The sequence below is a fragment of the Osmerus eperlanus genome, chromosome 3, assembly GCF_963692335.1.
Source record: "Osmerus eperlanus chromosome 3, fOsmEpe2.1, whole genome shotgun sequence".
NCBI classification, from domain to species: domain Eukaryota; kingdom Metazoa; phylum Chordata; class Actinopteri; order Osmeriformes; family Osmeridae; genus Osmerus; species Osmerus eperlanus.
This window is the reverse complement of record NC_085020.1, coordinates 21,353,355-21,373,677: the sequence shown is the minus strand read 5'-3', so window position 1 is coordinate 21,373,677 and position 20,323 is coordinate 21,353,355. Positions and strand designations below refer to the sequence as shown.

The 20,323-nt window shown below is 41.3% G+C and overlaps 1 protein-coding gene across 7 annotated transcripts in view; it reads left to right on the top strand.

Moving 5' to 3' along the window:
• Window positions 1–20,323, top strand: part of LOC134017786 (protein NLRC3-like) — a 168,620-nt gene that overhangs the window by 83,998 nt on the left and 64,299 nt on the right. For 4 of the 7 annotated variants that reach the window (XM_062457801.1, XM_062457798.1, XM_062457800.1 and 1 more), the window contains exons 5-6: window positions 3,192–3,308; window positions 3,893–4,009. In XM_062457801.1, the coding sequence (XP_062313785.1) occupies window positions 3,192–3,308; window positions 3,893–4,009 (234 nt within the window). Of the gene's footprint in view, window positions 1–1,479; window positions 1,704–1,826; window positions 1,944–3,191; window positions 3,309–3,892; window positions 4,010–20,323 lie in introns of all 7 variants that reach the window. The other 3 variants (XM_062457804.1, XM_062457799.1, XM_062457802.1) reach the window with 3 other exon arrangements.

Below are 20,323 nucleotides of genomic sequence, written 5' to 3'. Positions count from 1 at the left end.
TATCACACGTTTGTCTTCATAGACACCACTTACAGTAACTAGTGATAATCACATCATCATCATATCACACGTTTGTCTTCATAGACACCACTTACAGTAACTAGTGATAATCACATCATCATCATATCACACGTTTGTCTTCATAGACACCACTTACAGTAACTAGTGATAATAACATCATCATCATATCACACGTTTGTCTTCATAGACACCACTTAGCATGTGAACGAGCTCTCCCATATTTGACCTGACATGGTTGTTGAAACGCCCACATTTTGTCAGGTTTCTCAATAAACGTTTTAATTAACCCATCGTGAACAATGAATCATCCTTAATAAGAAATGGATAAGGCAACAAAAGTGGCCTTAGGCTAGCAGTTATTTGAACAGGCAACTCCAACCCTGTTAGATCCTGGAGAATACGGTTGAAGATGGAGAGTGAATCACAACAAATTGATGTTAATCGATGTGTAACTACTAACTTTCACTTAATGAATCAGTCATGCTGTTGTTGGTCATTTATCAAGTTATTCTAAATACTGTCATTACAATGACATTGTTGTAACCCTGTTAACTATAAACATATATAATCATACATCCACACACACGTCATACGTTACTGATCCATCAAGGTTTTCTAAGAGGAAGTGAGGTAGTGCTCAGTACAGCTGATGGTGCAGTATGATGGAGTGGAGCTTGTTTGCAAGAGGAAGTGAGGTAGTGCTCAGTACAGCTGATGGTGCAGTATGATGGAGTGGAGCTTGTTGTAAGAGGAAGTGAGGTAGTGCTCAGTACAGCTGATGGTGCAGTATGATGGAGTGGAGCTTGTTGTAAGAGGAAGTGAGGTAGTGCTCAGTACAGCTGATGATGCAGTATGATGGAGTGGAGCTTGTTGTAAGAGGAAGTGAGGTAGTGCTCAGTACAGCTGATGGTGCAGTATGATGGAGTGGAGCTTGTTGTAAGAGGAAGTGAGGTAGTGCTCAGTACAGCTGATGGTGCAGTATGATGGAGTGGAGCTTGTTGTAAGAGGAAGTGAGGTAGTGCTCAGTACAGCTGATGGTGCAGTATGATGGAGTCGAGCTTGTTGTAAGAGGAAGTGAGGTAGTGCTCAGTACAGCTGATGGTGCAGTATGATGGAGTCGAGCTTGTTGTAAGAGGAAGTGAGGTAGTGCTCAGTACAGCTGATGGTGCAGTATGATGGAGTGGAGCTTGTTGTAAGAGGAAGTGAGGTAGTGCTCAGTACAGCTGATGGTGCAGTATGATGGAGTGGAGCTTGTTGTCTTCTCTGTTGTCAGTTAAAAAAAAGCTGTTTTTGTCACATTGGTGTGTTCAAAATGACCTGTTTTTGTTCTGTATGTGTTGTAACTGAGTTGTTTACATCATAGTGGTGTGTTATAAATGAGGGTATAAAGTTAGTCTTCCGTCCTCTCTTGAGGTAACAGTCTAATAGGGTCGGATTCTAACTGTTGTTTGTTTACAGGTCTACAGGTCTGGCTTCAAAATCCTTCTAATCTGACCCTGAGGAGAGAAGTTCTGACTTTGAGAGGGAGGAGGGGGCACTGCCTCTAAAATGAGTCTCTCTGGGGAGAGAGAGGAAGGGGGCACTGCCTCTAAGATGAGTCTCTCTGGGGAGAGAGAGGAAGGGGGCACTGTCTCGAAAATGAGTTTCTCTGAGGAACATGACATGGACACCAAAGCTAAGAGGTAAGATGAGAATCCATACCTGTTCATGACTGTTCTCCATCTCAGAGCTCAGCAGTTATATTATGACATCATCATTAGTCAGAATAAATGAGAGACTGAAGGTCTGTCTCTGTGTTGTTGAAGCCCAATCCAGCAGAGACCAGCCTCACCTGTACCCAGCTGTGTGTCCATGAAGAGTGACTGGTCTATGAATCAACCTATCATGTTCAGTGATGGAGGAAGACCTTCTAATGAGGAAGGGTATGTACTGACCTCTGCTGGTGTTCAATGTTATGTGATGAAGGTGACATGATGTGAAGAAGCCGTCTGCACTGGGACTCAATATTCCTATATTCTCTGAAAAATATGAAAATATAAAATATAATATAAAAATACTGAAAATATATTTGTCTTATAGTTTACATGTGATTATAGTGATAGTGTTTGAATTAGGGGTTGGAATTTAATGTGTTAATTACGATTGATTAATTAATTACAAAGAAATTAATGCATTCCAAACAACTCGGAACGTTTTTCAGTGCACGATTTCCTGGTACACTAGCACGTCTACAAGGAGGATTAAAGGAAGGAGGATGAAAGCGCTATGCTAGGACTTACTTTAAATTTCATTTAAAAAACTATCTGATGGAAGCCATGATAAAAGTTCATAAAAGTGCAAAAAAGAGTTTGCATACCACCGAAGCACCTCTACCATCTAAATACAAAGCATGTTGCAGCGAGCACAGAAACTGCTGGAGCTGTTGGTTGTGGAGCTTTTGGGGCAAATATTGTTATGCGATTAAAATGCGATTCATTGAGATTAATTAATTACAAAGCCTCTAATTAATTAGATTAATTTTTATTTTAATCAAGTCCCACCCCTAGTTTACATGTATTTGGGCCCACATGAATCAATGCAACATTACTTATTCATGTCAGAGCACAACCTGCCAGCCTCAATCCCTACTGTTTATTGTCTTTACTGTATACACTTTGTTAAGTGTATACAGTTGGCCAGGCCAGATCCATTCATTGCCAACCTCTGACATCTGCTGGTTAACCTAAAACAGGGTTAGAGATGCTGACTGTAGATACTAAAGTATCCCTCATCACATCCCTACTAAAACACATGATTAGAGCTGCTGACTGTAGATACTAAAGTATCCCTCATCACATCCCTACTAAAACACAGGGTTAGAGCTGCTGACTGTAGATACTAAAGTGTCCCTCATCACATCCCTACTAAAACACAGGGTTAGAGCTGCTGACTGCCAGCCTGGCTGACATACAGACCATGTGGTAAAGGTTCACAGTGAGAGATACAGAGTAACAACAGGTCTGGAAACCTGCCTGTCTGACTCTCATTCAAGTTGACCAACAATATTCAAGCCTGGTTCTAAACCCTACTGATGAATGACTACAGCAACACATGTTGGACAGTATGATATATCTGTGGTGTCTACTTTAGTGATTCATGTTTGTAAGACACTTTGTTGTGTTTGTTGACAGTATGAGACAGCAGAGACCAGCCTCACCTGTACCCAGCTGTGTGTCCATGAAGAGTGACTGGTCTATGAATCAACCTATCATGTTCAGTGATGGAGGAAGACCTTCTAATGAGGAAGGGTATGTACTGACCTCTGCTGGTTAAACTAAAACAGGGTTAGAGCTGCTGACTGTAGATACTAAAGTATCCCTCATCACATCCCTACTAAAACACAGGGTTAGAGCTGCTGACTGTAGATACTAAAGTATCCCTCATCACATCCCTACTAAAACACAGGGTTAGAGATGCTGACTGTAGATAATAAAGTATCCCTCATCACATCCCTACTAAAACACAGGGTTAGAGCTGCTGACTGTAGATACTAAAGTATCCCTCATCACATCCCTACTAAAACACAGGGTTAGAGATGCTGACTGTAGATACTAAAGTATCCCTCATCACATCCCTACTAAAACACAGGGTTAGAGATGCTGACTGCTGACATACAGACCATGTGGTAAAGGTTCACAGTGAGAGATACAGAGTAACAACAGGTCTGGAAACCTGCCTGTCTGACTCATTCAAGTTGACCAACAATATTCAAGCCTGGTTCTGACCGTACTGATGAATGACTACAGCAACACATGTTGGACAGTATGATATATCTGTGGTGTCTACTTTAGTGATTCATGTTTGTACGACACTTTGTTGTGTTTGTTGACAGTATGAGACAGCAGAGACCAGCCTCACCTGTACCCAGCTGTGTGTCCATGAAGAGTGACAGGTCTATGAATCAACCTATCATGTTCAGTGATGGAGGAGGACCTTCTAATGAGGAAGGGTATGTACTGACCTCTGCTGGTGTTCAATGTTATATGATGATGGTGACATGATGTGAAGAAGCCTCTGTGTATAGTGTATACAGGTAGGTAGGCCACACACATTGTTGACAACACACAATAAATAATTTGAAGTATAACGTCATCATTAGATTCAGGATCATCATGTCACATTTCTATTAAACAAAGTCAGAACTCATAGCCTGGCTATGTTCAGACCATGAGGTAGAGCTAGACAGTGAGAGGGAGCTGTTATTTAATATTATTTCATTAACATGTGGTGTTGGTCTTCTCTTTATGTATCTATGGTTTAACCACTAGACCAACATCAGACACATCAACACCTTTGACCTCCTTGTTGTGTTTGATCAGTGAGAGACAGGACCACAACCTACCAGTCCACTGTGCTGCTTTAATGTTGGACTATACCTGACATTAACACAGATACACAACCACAACCACAACAAACTACCCTGAAACTAATGCAGTTAAGCAAGCAACACCATACTACACTTAGGTCATTCCATGTCGGTGCAGACAAATTATTGGGTGTGCTCAAGCCTTCGGCGAGAGCACAACCTTTGTTCTCTCACATATATATTATTATTATTATTCTTTTTGCCCCCCTAAAACTCAGTCAATATTTGGCCTACATAGACAACGTAGGCGTCAAAAGTTTAGTCTTGGTAGCGATTGAGTTGCTTCTATTGGGATTTACGTTCCGTTGCATGGTTTAGGCTCAAGTTACGTTTTTGTGGCGAAAAGTGAAGCTAACGGTGGCTAATTTGCTAGCCACAGTCACTGACGTTACTAACGTCACTACGTCACTAACGTCACGAAAACACGCGTGACTACCTGTAGCAGAACATTCGTTTCGCATCTTTTAACTTGGGGGATAGCTAGGCTAACTATAGCTTTACTACAAGGCAGCTGCAGAAACGCCACAAGCAAAGAGGCCAGGGTGATAACTATTTACTTATTTTACTTTGTGATGTGAAACACAATTGTAAAATGTAATGTACAATATTAGCTGATATTATTAAGGAAGTAGGCCCACATCTACTTTCTGAAACGGTAGTCTACTATTTCACTGAAGCATTAGCATCATGACAGATTAGCCTCTGTTGCCCGGGCAACACATACTACAGTGGTCTATGATGCATCTGTTTTCAATCATTAAAATAAACGTTCCTCACAAATACATTTTCGTTGTAGGATTTATTATGACATTACATTACAAGTAAACGATTTGTTGGTGAAATTATCATTACCTGTGGTTTCAAACCAGTGTTGCTCACTGCAACGCTGTAGCCTACGCGAGACACGCTACAAAAACATCTACACAGCTGTACGAAGTCAAACGGCGACAGAACATGTTTGGCACTCCCCTTACTTAAATCAAAAGTCTTTCAATAGGTGAAACTATCTGACTACTAACCTGAACTTTATTGCCACAGCCTAAACTTTGTCAATCTGTTCATGAAAATAATTAATTTCAGCCTAAACCGTACAACGGAACGTTAAATCGAATTCAACCAACGCAACCGCTACCAAGACGAACACAGAAGTAGTCTAGGACTGTACTGTAGTAGTAGAATTTACAGGGGCAGCTTCTCCACACAGGGCTATATTATGGAAGCAAATCGTTACCAAAATTCAAATGCAAATGCATTTCCAGAAATGCATTTGCATGTTAAGAATGTGGCTGCATTATTTGACTCATAAATGAAATTAGTAATCAATCATCCTATTTGCATTTAAATTTTCTTCTTCAAGAGTGCTCAATCTTTCACTTAATTAAAATGAAAAAGAAATAGACATTTGAGATTTAATTTTCAAAACATGCCCCAGCAATTAGATACCAAAATTCAATTTGAAATGTAAAATTTGAAAATGCATTTCCAGAAATGCATTTTCATTTTCAAGAACATGGCTGCAAAATCGTGACCACAATTCAAATTCAAATGCATTTCCAGAAATGCATTTTCATTTTAAGAACGTGGCTGCAAAATCGTGACCACAATTCAAATTCAAATGCATTTACATTTAGTCGACGCTCTTATCCAGAGCGACTTACAGTAAGTACAGGGACATTCCCCCGAGGCAAGTAGGGTGAAGTGCCTTGCCCAAGGACACAACGTCAGTTGGCATGACCAGAATCGAACTGGCAACCTTCGGATTACCAGCCCGATTCCCTCACCGCTCAGCCACCTGACTCCCTAGATTTTGCATTTCCAGAAATGCATTTTCATTTTAAGAACGTGGCTGTAAAATCGTGACCACAATTCAAATTCAAATGCATTTTCAGAAATGCAAAATGAACGAAAAAGCATTCTGAGCGGCACAGCAGAGTGACGTCAGTAGCCGCTCTTCTTCAGCTCCCTGCTGACCGAGCTACCCATCTTGTTCGGTAGGGGGCGGTGTGCACATCTGCATTGCATTACATTGCAAATGTGCCGGGAAATTGATTGAATTGCCGGGTCTTTAGAGCAGCGTTCCCCAACCGGTGCCCACCGGTCCGCGGACCGGTACCGGTCCGTGGGTCATTTCGTACCGGGCCGCACAAAAAAGAATTAATAACATTATTTCCTTTTAATTGATTATCAGTCTGAACGTTTTATTCAGACGTTTTATTCTGAAAAATGACCTGATTCTCTCCTTCTCCGCGGGCCTTTTCCCCTGAGCAAAAAAGCTCTGCAAAGACGTGTGTTTACTCATTTTTTAGCAAGTTTGTGGGCTTTATTGAACGGTATCATGCGCGTCTCTTCCTCTTGACACATGACAAGTGACAGTTACCACTCAATGAAGCCTGTTTGAGACAACAACTCTATCGGTGTTTTGGATGAAGGCTATCCTGAGATCGCCACTAAAGCACTGAAAACCCTGCTTCCATTTCCAAAATCAAGCGGGATTTTCTGCCGTGACAGCAATCAAACAAAATTATGGAATAGGCCTGAACTGGATATAAGGAACGCACTTCGGGTGTCACTGTCGTAGCTTATAGTCACACACAACAGTGGGACTGACACATCGAAAGCTAGCTAGTAACAATATAACGATGGAAAACCAGGCTAAGAAACTTAAAGATGGGTCAATTGAAAAAACGTCTGTTTATTTTACATAAAACTCCAAAAACTATTTTTCGCTCAAATCAGCTAAACTATTTTTCTCTGCGCGCTTGCATTAGGTGTGGAAGTCACTAACTAGGATCACATCAAACCCAGAATGTGCATGCATTATCAGCGCAGCTGTCCAGGGATTATCTTTCCTCCCAGTCCGTCCTGCCGGTCCGTGAAAATATGTCTTTCATGAAAGCGGTCCGTGGCTCAAAAAAGGTTGGGGACCGCTGCTTTAGAGGACGCATCACAGATCATGGCGCTCCCTCAAATTGTGCAAACACTGTTAGAATTAGCTGAGCAGGTAGAATCTAATAATATATCTGAGTCTGATGCCCGAGAACAAGTCATAGAGAGCTTGGCTGCATACTCTGCCGTCACAGATTTACACATTAATAGTAGCTCTGCCACTGTTTTAGTCATTGTTTGACATCAAGTTGCTCAGTCTGTGATGCGTCCTCTAAACACCCGGCAATTCAATCAATTTCCCGGCACATTTGCAATGTAATGCAATGCAGATGTGCACACCGCCCCCTACCGAACAAGATGGGTAGCTCGGTCAGCAGGGATCTGAAGAAGAGCGGCTACTGACGTCACTCTGCTGCGCCGCTCAGAATGGTTTTTCGTTCATTTTGCATTTCTGCAAATGCATTTGAATTTGAATTGTGGTCACGATTTTACAGCCATGTTCTTAAAATGAAAATGCATTTCTGGAAATGCATTTGAATTTGAATTGTGGTCACGATTTTACAGCCACGTTCTTAAAATGAAAATGCATTTCTGGAAATGCATTTGAATTTGAATTGTGGTCACGATTTTGCAGCCACGTTCTTAAAATGAAAATGCATTTCTGGAAATGCATTTGAATTTGAATTGTGGTCACGATTTTGCAGCCACGTTCTTAAAATGAAAATGCATTTCTGGAATTGAATTTGAATTGTGGTCACGATTTTGCAGCCACGTTCTTAAAATGAAAATGCATTTCTGGAAATGCATTTGAATTTGAATTGTGGTCACGATTTTGCAGCCACGTTCTTAAAATGAAAATGCATTTCTGGAAGTTTTCAAATTTAATTTTCAAATTTTACATTTCTAATTTAATTTTGGTATCTATTTGCTGGGGCATGTTTTGAAAATTAAATCTCAAATGTCTATTTCTTTTTCATTTTAATTAAGTGAAAGATTGAGCACTCTTGAAGAAGAAAATTAAAATGCAAATAGGATGCTTGATTACTAATTTCATTTATGAGTCAAATAATGCAGCCACATTCTTAAAATGCAAATGCATTTCTGGAAATGCATTTGCATTTGAATTTTGGTAACGATTTGCTTCCATACTATATCGCATTTTGCGTTGTTACTGACAATGATCGCTACCAGTGAGCTTTTTATGAATGAGCGATTTTCCACTAAATAAATGTCAAGCTTATTTACGTTTTTGGGGGCATATTTTCAGTTAGCAGATGGTACTGTTTGAATCGCGATTCTATCTTCTGCCGGTAACGTCGTAGAATAATCTTCAAAGGGGGTTCTTTATTAATGAATGAATGCAATATGAGTAGGCTAAATGCCTGAAAATATCACGAGAAGGGAAAACTTAAAAGGACGTTTAAGTCATAGAGATTAGGTCCATTTTTACACCGGTCTGCCAAATTTATTCGTTTTGATTCAGCTATGAGGCTGCCTCTTGCAGGGGAAATGAGAAGACATCATATTTCATTCTACACTTCACTCGTATTTTGAGTTGTAAATGAGCAGCAAAAAAAGATGCTTTTAAATGTATGTAATCTCTATAAATAATAAGTAGGCCCTATGCATTTTGATATAAAATATACAGACCCCTGTGCAACCGACGCAAGCAAGCACACCCTACAATTTCCCAAGAAATTGTACCCTCTCTAGTTCAAAGCTGCTCTCTCTAATTCAGTAGAGACTAGAGCGAACCAGGATAAGCCTGTGAGTTACTTCTCCACCTTAAAAGACTTGACATTTATTGTAAACATGTAATTTTGTTATAATAGCTTTACATACAAATAAGAGAGATCAGTGCAGCTCTAGTGAAAGTTTGACAACAATAACCTCCCTACACACACACATACACACACACACACACACACACACACAGCACACACACACCCACACTTACATACAGACACACACACACACACACACCCACACACACACACTTACATACAGACACACACACACACATACACACACACACATACACACACACACACACCCACACACACAGACACACAGCACACACGCACACAGACACACACAGCACACACACAGACAGCATGAGAGTCAGTGTCCAGCCCTGCAGGTACCAGGCCTGGTATGAGCACAGACCAGGTGGGGCTCAGCCCTCTTAGACTGGTTGAGACCAGAAGGTCTTAAACTCCTGGGTGGAGGAGTGCTGCAGTGTCTAAAGCAGGCTGCTAGCAAACATGCAGCCCTGTGTGAGGTGGACCCTGATGGCATTCTTCAGTGTCTGGTTGAAACACAACACACTTGTTTACCTGGGGGTGACAGTGCTCCTATCTTTGATGAATGTATTAAAGGAATAGTGCCTTGTAATGGTATAGAAGATGGTTTACTTGGTAGTGATGGTATCACTCTTATACAATGTGTCTGTGTGTATGCATGAGTGGATACAGTTAAGTTTACCACTCATGCTTATGTATGATATACTCTTTAGTAGATTATCATCCCTTGTACATGTGGTTCATGTGGTTAAGTAATGTCATCTCTTGTCCTCAGAGATCAACAGGAGAAGTCTGAGTCAGGCCAAAGTCACCATGAGGACTTGTCATCCATATTCACAGTGAGTTTGTGTTAATCTAAAGTAAAAACAAGACAGAATCATTTGTATCATATTGTTCTACTGTGTAGATAGTTCCTGGTTTATCTGCTATCTTCCCTCTCTGTTTCAGGTGCTTGAGACCGTCATCAGGTTTGTGAAGAAAGAGCTGAAGAGGATGAAGAGGATTCTGAGTTCAGATTTCCCAGAAGGCTTAGAGAGTCAGAGGGAGGACCAGGAAGTGGTGGACCCTGAATATCAGAAGCAGGAGAGCAGTGCCAGAGAGGGAGCTCTGAAGATCACACTGCACGTCCTGAGGAACATGAACCAGAAGGAGCTGGCTGACACTCTGGAGAAAAGTAAGAGACTCCATATTTAGTCTCAATTGACCGATTGATGGTATATGATGAAGGTTAGATATACAAAGAAAGTTATGAGACTCAGAGTAACCCGATGTTGTGTAGATGTTCCTATGACCTTGTACCATGTGTGAGTATACTAAGCTGTTTCATTATTGTGTACCTGATAGATAGATTGGAAATATGTTTTGAATTGAATGTTGAGGACACATTGTCAGTTCATAATCTGTGAATAATCAAAACTACATTTAACAAAAACTTAACATGTGTTGTTTTTTGTTTAGATGAGCGTGCTGAGATTTGTCGAAAGAAACTCAAATCTGAACTAAGGAAGAAGTTTGAAACTGTGTTCGAGGGCATAGCTAAACAAGGAAACCCAACTCTTCTCAATAAGATCTACACAGATCTCTACATCACAGAGGGTGAGAGTGGAGAGATCAATAAAGAACATGAGGTGAGACAGATTGAGACAGCATCCAGGAAATCAGTAAGAACAGAAACAGCCATCACATGCAACAACATCTTTAAACCCTCAGCTGGACGAGACACACCTATCAGAATTGTTCTGACAAAAGGAGTTGCTGGCATCGGAAAAACTGTCTCTGTGCAGAAGTTCATTACAGACTGGGCTGAGCAATTAGCTAATCAGGAAATCCAGTTCATCTTTCCTCTTCCGTTCCGAGAGCTGAATTTGTTGGATGGAGAAGAGTTCAGTCTGAAGGAACTTGTCCATCACTTCTTCTCGGAAACCAGAGAATCAGGAATCTCCAACTTCGACAAGTACAACGTTCTGTTTATCTTTGACGGTCTGGATGAGTGTCGACTGCCCTTAGCCTTCAAAAAGAACAAGAGCTGGTGTGATGTCACAGAGTCCACCTCAGTGGATGTGCTGCTGACCAACCTGATCAGAGGAAACCTGCTTCCCTCTGCTCTCATCTGGATCACCACTCGACCTGCAGCAGCCAATCAGATCCCTTCTGAGTGTGTTGACCTGGTGACAGAGGTACGAGGGTTTAATGACCCACAGAAGGATGAGTACATCATGAAGAGATGCAGTGATGAGATCATGGCCAGGAGAATCATCTCACACATCAAGACATCAAGGATCCTCTACATCATGTGCCACATACCAGTCTTCTCTTGGATTACTGTTACAGTCCTTGAACACATGCTGAGAACAGAGAAGAAAGAGAAGATGCCCAAGACCCTGACTGAGATGTACACAGCCTTCCTGGTGTTACAGACCAAACAGAAGAAGGTGAAGTATGCTGGGAAAACTGAGACTGATCCACACTGGGATAAAGAGAGCATTAAGAGTATTCAGTCACTGGCAAAACTGGCCTTCCACCAGCTGGAGAAAGGCAATCTGATTTTCTATGAGAAAGACCTGACAGAGTGTGGAACTGATGTCTGTGATGCCTCAGTGCACTCAGGAGTGTTCACACAGATCTTCAGACAGGATGGTAAAGTCTTCCAGGAGAAGGTGTTCTGCTTTGTCCATCTGAGCTTTCAGGAGTTTCTGGCTGCTGTGTTCGTGTTTCTCTCATTCATCAACAACAAGCAGAATCTGATGTCTGAGAATCCAGTACCTTCCAGTTCCAACAAACTGTTGGCTCTTTTCAGAGAGAAACCAGACGTCCGATTCTACAAGAGTGCTGTGGACAAGGCCTTGCAGAGTAAGAATGGACAACTGGACCTTTTCCTCCGCTTCCTCCTGGGCCTCTCAATGGAGTCCAATCAGACTGACTTACGAGGCCTACTGACTCAGAAAGGTAACAAGACCGAGAGCCATGAGGAAACAGTCAAGTACATCAAGGAGAAGATCAGAGAGGATCCCTCTCCAGAGAGATGCATGAATCTGTTCCACTGTCTGAATGAACTGAATGACCATTCTCTGGTGGAGGAGATCCAAAACTACCTGATCTCAGGAAGTCTCTCCAGTGAGAAGAAGCTCTCATCTACACAGTGGTCAGCTCTGGTCTTTGTGTTGCTGACTTCAGAAGAGAAGATGGACGTGTTTGACCTGAAGAAATACTTCAGATCAGAGGAAGGTCTTCTGAGGCTGCTGCCAGTTGTCAACAACTCCAAAGCTGCTCTGTATGTATAAGGCATTAGATTTTTTTAATATATTACAACAGCACATATTGTGATAGTGTTTGATTATCATATGTTCCTATAATACAAAACACGACTCTGATGATGTCTCATGTTCTCCTTATGTTATGTAGGTTGAATGACTGTAACCTCTCAGAACGGTGCTGTGAAGCGCTGGCCTCAGCTCTCCCCTCCTCAGATCTGACAGAGCTGGACTTGAGTAACAACAACCTGGGGGATTCAGGCATGAAGCTGCTCTCTGCTGGACTGGGGAATCCACTCTGCAAGCTGGAGACACTGAGGTCTGTATTCATGTTCAACATGACACAACCAGGAGACAGTGTTGTAGTCAAGATCACCTAAACCGAGACCAAGGTGTATCGAGACCGAGACAAGACCAAGACTTTGAGGGGTCGAGACCGGGTCAAGACTAAGACCAAGACTGGGCTATACTGAGTCAAGTCCAAGACCAAGTCAGTCATACCGGGTCAAGACCAGACCACTCAAAACACACAAGCAGTAGGGTTTGACTCGGTAAAAAGTTTAATTTGATCTGTAACTGTGTATTTGAACTAAAAATTAGCACTCTCAAAGTAGTGCAGTGTGCTTATGGCAATGCAGCCCATTTAATACATTAGTTTTTTTCTTTTCTTAGAGGTGCATTAGTACTCGGTCTCTGCTTTCATATCTGTCTCTCTCACCCAAGTGAAGGAGCGCGGTACCGCAGTGTTTAACTTAGCTTTATTAAGTCGGGAGAGATATGCGGCTCACATGAGTTAACATTGAGGTAACATAACTTTATATTCATCATTAGCTACATAGCTTTAGGTGGCCTGGCTCGTTATCACAAACAAAATCTGCCAAGCAACTTAAACGAAATTTTAAATGCCGGTAAAGGTTTTATGTAGGCCTAGTCCCAGCCTCATCAGTGAGCGTCTCTTTGCATAATTATAACACAAGGTGTGTTTTCTTTTGGACGTTATTGTAAACTATTTGTGGTTCAGGTCTGCATATCTGTTCAACATAACACAACCACAGTTATAATCACACCACGCACTGAATCACACCACACACTGGTTGTGAGTTTGTGGTCTATTAAAGGTACAAGGGGGCCGGACAAAGAATATTCAGGGCAGGCTAGGTTTGTCATCCACAAGGCAGAGTCATTCAGGTACAGGGCAGCAGGCAGACTCGAAGTCAGGGCAGGCAGGATGTAAGGACCAGGGGAACTAAGAGGCAGAAAAGACTAAAGGAGGTAGAGAAAAACATGCTGGTACTGTAGGCTTGACAAACAAGAGGAACTGACCCCAAACAGAAAACACAGGATAAATGAGGGTAGGAAGGAAGATGGGAGACACCTGGAGGGGGTGGAGACAAACAGGAGATGAGTGAAACAGATCAGGGTGGGACAGGAATCTCTTTAAGACATACTACTTCATTATGTTATTGTAGATTGACATGGCATTGTGTTTTGTATCTGTCTGCTAGTGTACTGTTGTCCCTGTGCTTGACACCACTATCCCTGCATCAAGGGTTGTGTGTCAGAAATAGCCAGAAACGTATGCTGCTTGGTATACTGACAGACCTGCTATTGGATGTAATATGTAATACTTTCTTGGTGTACTGTACTACTATGAAGATTTTGTGAGGAACAGAAGGGTAAAATTTAAGAGGCCACTGCAAATGTTACCCTTCTGTTCCTCCCTCAAAATGGTCCTTCTCCACTTTTTAAAAAGGAAAGAAAAAGGTGCACTGCATGTACAATTTCTGACACAATAGTTTGGTACGATTCCATTTGAGATAAAAGTAAAGTCAGCCAACCTGAACAGACAGTCCTCTGACTAATCAAACCTTCTTGGTGTTTGAGAGGAAAATTACACTGATATTCTTTATTTCTACCTCCAGAGGGTAATAGTGTTTATAATTCTTCTTATAATCATAATAGAAATACCTCAGGATGACCACACGATGTCTCAGTATATGACAAGAGATAGAATATTCCACAGGTACAATCCAGCCCAGTGACATCAGCTTCTCAGACAGGTTAATATTTCACATTGGTTACTGACTACCGTGTCATTGTGTTCAAATCAATGTTATTTGTATAGCCCTTTCTACAAGCAATGTCACAGAGGGCCCATAGAACTGCACCTAAACCAACCTAAACCCACAAGGAAGACAAGGCAAAACTCAAGGGACAAGGGAAAACTCATAGTTAAAACATTTAAGAAAGCCTGAGAGGAGCAATTCAGTGAGAGTTCCACTTCTCCAGAGGTGGTCGGTGACTAAGAGAGGTGCAGACCATAAGCAAAGCATAATCATGCATCAAGAGGTAGAGATGAAAATAAAATGTGCAAATGGATGTTGAACACAGATAATCAGAGTTCCAAATGTTGGGGTCACTAGGAAAAGTAAGACATTTGAAGTTGGGTAAAAAAAAGGGTCACGGTAGCACCAGCAATACAGTCCATTTCATTTAATTTTTGGATTAGTTCCATTCATTTTCTTTTGCACACAAATCAAACAATGACACACAAACCTGACACGGTGAAAAGCTGTATGCTTTTCCACCTAGCCACACACCTGTGTATCCCTGGCTGTTAATTACCTATATGCCTTCCCAAAGACAATGCTCCACCCAGTGCTCAAACATAAAACTGCCCATTTATTAGCATCACCAATGTGGTATATAAATAAAACAAAACAAAGTTGTATAATGGCTCCAACACAAGGGTTAAGATATACTATTCCTCATATTATTGTACAGTAGTGGTAATAATACTAAGCTCAACTATAATAAGTCAACAGCTTAACATATGGTTCCCAGTAATATAAAATAATACTAAAAGGGGTGAACATTTTCAAAATTTCATTTTCAATCAGATAAATCCATAATCATACCCATCGTCATCGTTTCAACAGTATGGTGTCAATTTCCACGTCAGTCCCTATGGTTGGCGCCTCTTCCACTGCATGAAGGGTTTCGGATTAGGAATAGCAAGAAGTGTGCTTGGTGTATAATACTACTTTGTAACTGGCTATTTTTACTTCAGAGGATGGTCCATTTACATGTACACGTCTTGAATCTGATGCGGGCCGTGATGGGTAGCCAGTGGAGGGAGATGAAGAGCGGGGTGACATGGGAGCGTCTGGGTAGGTTGATGGTAGCATTCCATCTGAGATGCAGGGATAGTATACTGGCCCACGATTTCTGTCGGTATTGCACCTTGCGTATGCGTACATTTAAGGGCCAGGGACACGTGCACAAAGTACGCACCAAACGAACGCAGGATACGTGCTGCAGCCATTCAGCATGTGTACACGTACATAGCGGAAAGTATATTTCGGCCTTAAGTGTCAGGTGCAACGCTGCTCTTTAGGAAGTTGAACACACTTGTATTGGTCATTTGCACAGATCACTAAAGATAATATTGATCACTAAAGATAACATGTAACAGCATCTAATAACGAGCCCCCATATTCAACTCCTATTAGTCATGCCCAGAAATGACAATCTGTTTCTTTGTTCCCTTCTTTAGAAAATCAACTGTTAGTCTAATTTCTTTCACTCCAAAAAACCTTTTCTGTCTTTTAAAACAGTTAAGTTTAAGACCAATATTGTTTTAGATTCTCTATTTTACCAAATCACACCTCTTTTTATCAAAGATATGATAAAAGCAATTTTCATTATGCCAAACCAGAATCCGTATGCTTCTTAAATGAAATATATACCAAATAATGTTCTTAATGTAGCTATTAACCAAACATTTTTCCCAAATATATTTTCTATAAAGGTCAGATAGGTAGAACTTCATAACTCGTTTTGCTGCAGTTCAAAACGAGCCAATTAGCTCAAACCATCATAACCACAATTTATCAGACTTGATGAGTGTTCCCAAATTATTTCAGAACTGAATGTTATAATAACCCTCTTCATGCACTAATACCATTTATTAATACAACATTATCACAGCCTAACTGTTTATCCCAAACAGTATGCCAGGCTCTGATAAAACTCTCAAATAAAACTTAAAACCAAATTACAATTAAACTCCAAATAAAAGTACATTTAGTTATGTTCTCTTTCTCATTTTTAACCACATTATATCTAATACCTTTATCAAAACTCTTAAAAACCCTAGATTTTACTATTTTGACTTAAAATGTTATCCCATATACCATCAAAGTATATTCATAGTTTCCTCTTCAAAACATCAGTGTTTAAACCAATCATCTCTTCACATCCACAAAACGTTCTTGTTTTATTTCATAACCTTCCATGATCCTCTCTAAACCAATCCTTTATGTAACTTTCCAATTGCTTCCTCACAATTTTTCACATACATTTCCTCAAACCATTCTTTGACCAACACAGCTGTTTAGCGTTTACCGTCTATTCACTTAATTTTGCTCTAGTATAACTCTTCCAATTGTATTAGAACCAATTTATAAACCAGGGGTATACCCTCTGGGATCACCTTTGTAAGATCTCAACGTAACTGGACTCTTTTAGCCCCCACCTTTCTCCAACTCTCCTCGGGATTTCTGTAACTTCTTGGTCAAAGAAAAAAGCACAAGATTGATAAAAGTTAGTGATCTCACAATTTGACAACTTGTTAGATTTTGCACTGAAGGCAATTATGGTCCTTGAAGGACACCTAGTGGATCTTTTTATTTTTTATTTTATTTTTTAAAGAACGACAGATCTGTTTAAAATACCGTTCAACTCAACCCGACTCCACACAAATATTACTTTTTCACATCAATTCAATTCTGTAACCCTCTTGTACCGGAGAGGACAAAGAAAAGACACACCACACTCCTCTCTTTTTATTAAACTCAATCTGACTCCACACAAATAGACAGTGTTCAGGGACTCTAACCCCTGGAGAGGACTCTAACCTCCCTCTGGACAAAGACAACGAGTTCAGGGACTCTAACCCTTGGAGAGGACTCTAACCTCCCTCTGGACAAAGACAACGAGTTCAGGGACTCTAACCCTTGGAGAGGACTCTAACCTCCCTCTGGACAAAGACAACGAGTTTAGAGACTCTAACCCCTGGAGAGGACTCTAACCTCCCTCTGGACAAAGACAACGAGTTCAGGGACTCTAACCCTTGGAGAGGACTCTAACCTCCCTCTGGACAAAGACAACGAGTTCAGGGACTCTAACCCTTGGAGAGGACTCTAACCTCCCTCTGGACAAAGACAACGAGTTTAGAGACTCTAACCCCTGGAGAGGACTCTAACCTCCCCTTGGACAAAGACAACGAGTTCAGGGACTCTAACCCCTGGAGAGGACTCTAACCTCCCCTTGGACAAAGACAACGAGTTCAGGGACTCTAACCCCTGGAGAGGACTCTAACCTCCCCTTGGACAAAGACAACGAGTTTAGGGACTCTAACCCCTGGAGAGGACTCTAACCTCCCCTTGGACAAAGACAACGAGTTTAGGGACTCTAACCCCTGGAGAGGACTCTAACCTCCCCTTGGACAAAGACAACGAGTTCAGGGACTCTAACCCTTGGAGAGGACTCTAACCTCCCCTTGGACAAAGACAAAACACAAAAACGGTTGATTTCCCACCACTGTTGGTTTGACTAGGTACGATGAAACATAGTAATCGTCTAAATTTGGTTCTCAGTTCCGAATAGCAGTACTTTGAATTAACAGGTGTCTGCTTACCTTTTTTTTATGTTGAGGCGCCTCTGACGATTACGTCTGCCTCCTCGTACCGGTGTACGGGTCTCTCTCCCGATCTGTCGGTCGGGCCGGAACCCTCTGGACTCCCTCTTTTCAGCGTCGGGGTCACCATTTGAAGGATTCAAAATCTATGTGTCTATTCCAATATGTAATGATGGTATTCAATGACACAAATCTGTGTTCTAGAAAGAGTGGTCTGGAGTCGCAGAGGTCCGATAATATCAGCTTTAATGCAGCAGTTGGAAATCAACAAGTACAGAGCTCTGGGGTTGTCTACGTTTCCCTACCCGCAACAGAGTTTGGGCTGGTTCACGAAGTCCAACTGGCTATCTGTCCCTCCCCAGCATATATTTATACAGTGCAATTGAAACACAAGTATTAAAAAAGGGTTGAGCTTGTTCTCTCGTGCATCAGGGAGTTGTTCTTGCCTACGCGTCCCACCTGCTCGGGTGCCGTCTCCACCCGGTTTCAAGGTTGTTTCTGAAAATGAAGAGATAGAGACACAAAGAACAGCCTGCTTCCCACACCCAGTGTGAGACCCAATGTTTAAGCCTGAGCACACTTCTAAGTTCATAACTTTAATAAGCACAATGCATAACTTTAATAAGCACAATATATTCTTTAATATATATATATATATATATATATTTAGCAAGATATAAAATGTTGAAATACAGAAATACATAGGCATGATGGTGTTGACGATTAACCGTTTGTTCCAACACCGTTATCCACGAACAGCATCCGAATATAGCAGTTCCTCTTCTCTCAGGACGGAAGGCAGAGCCAACAGGCAGTTATGTTGCTCTTTTGGAGCAGAATATGGTTATCTAATGACCTAACAGAATTAAATAAATACGGGTATTAAATAAAGACGGGTATGTTCACATCAAACAAGAGGCCAGTCGTGATGTGTCGTTTGTGAACGATTCCTTCATTTTGAACGAATCTTTAGAATGACTGGGGAGTAACGAGTCGTCTCAGTGAGTGATTCGTTCATCTTCTCGTGGCAGCGCATAGGGACTGTTGCATTGGCTCAGTAGAGGAAACAGAAAGGATTCGTTCACCTCATTCACGTTCACGTGACTGCTAGGTTTAGCATAGAAGACGTGAATGATTCGAGTGATAATTACAGGTTTTGTTATTTTTGCTTTACTTACAGTTCAGTGCAGTAATTGTTTGCTGTGATAATTAAATACCAGTGTGATAATAAGTGACCATTTCAAATCATGCAAACTGTCATGATGTATTGTATTTAATGGGGGAGTTTTTGTGGAAATATTATCTGGCACACAAATGTGCAATTCCTTTCCCTATAGCCTACTCTAATTTATCTTGGCTGGTTTAGATGCACTAATATTTCTTCCTTTGGAATATGATAACTGTTTAAAATAGTGGAAATATTGAACAAGCAAACTTGCTTGTTCTTTATCCTCGATTCTTTATTATCATCCCAACATTCCCAATACAAAAACCATGTTGTACAAATATATAGAATTGTCTGTCACATGGGTCTTCTTTCATTGGCTCCCTTGCATAGATCCTGCGTGCGTGCGTGCGTATGTCTTAAAGTGGCCCTGCTTAGGCTAACTTACGTGAAATGCTCAGATAAGATAAGGATCTTCCTGTTTACCTAAGCCTTTACCTTGCCTATAGTTCACCTGGGGGGTTGGCCTCTCTACACAAATGGAATGCTGAACACTATCATTCTTATACAGGATAAAGAGTTACATCTTCAACTTTTCTGATATTGGATTACGTGGGTCACTCTGTCTAATGAGGGGAGGTGCAGCTATGACAGTACCTGCCAAATGAACCCCTCTGTGCTGACTCACTCTGGAGGCCCAGATGGATTCTGTCACAATATTGATCCTCTTTCTACAGGCTGTCAGGCTGTCTGGTCACAGAGGAAGGCTGTGCTTCTCTGGCCTCAGCTCTGAGGTCCAACCCCTTCCACCTGAGGGAACTGGACCTGAGCTACAATCATCCAGGAGAAAAAGGATTGAAGCTGCTCTCTGCTGGACTGGAGGATCCACACTGCAGACTGGATAAACTCAAGTAAGGAGATGTTTGTTTTTTATATACCTCTTTAGGTAATGTCGCTTAACACTGAATATATATAATTACGTTAATAGGCCTTGCATTTCTTGATGTTACAATTAAAACTGCATGTTTACTCTACAATCTACAATATGGTTGTAGCCACAATCATAATTGTATTTCCAGAAAGCGGGTTTAG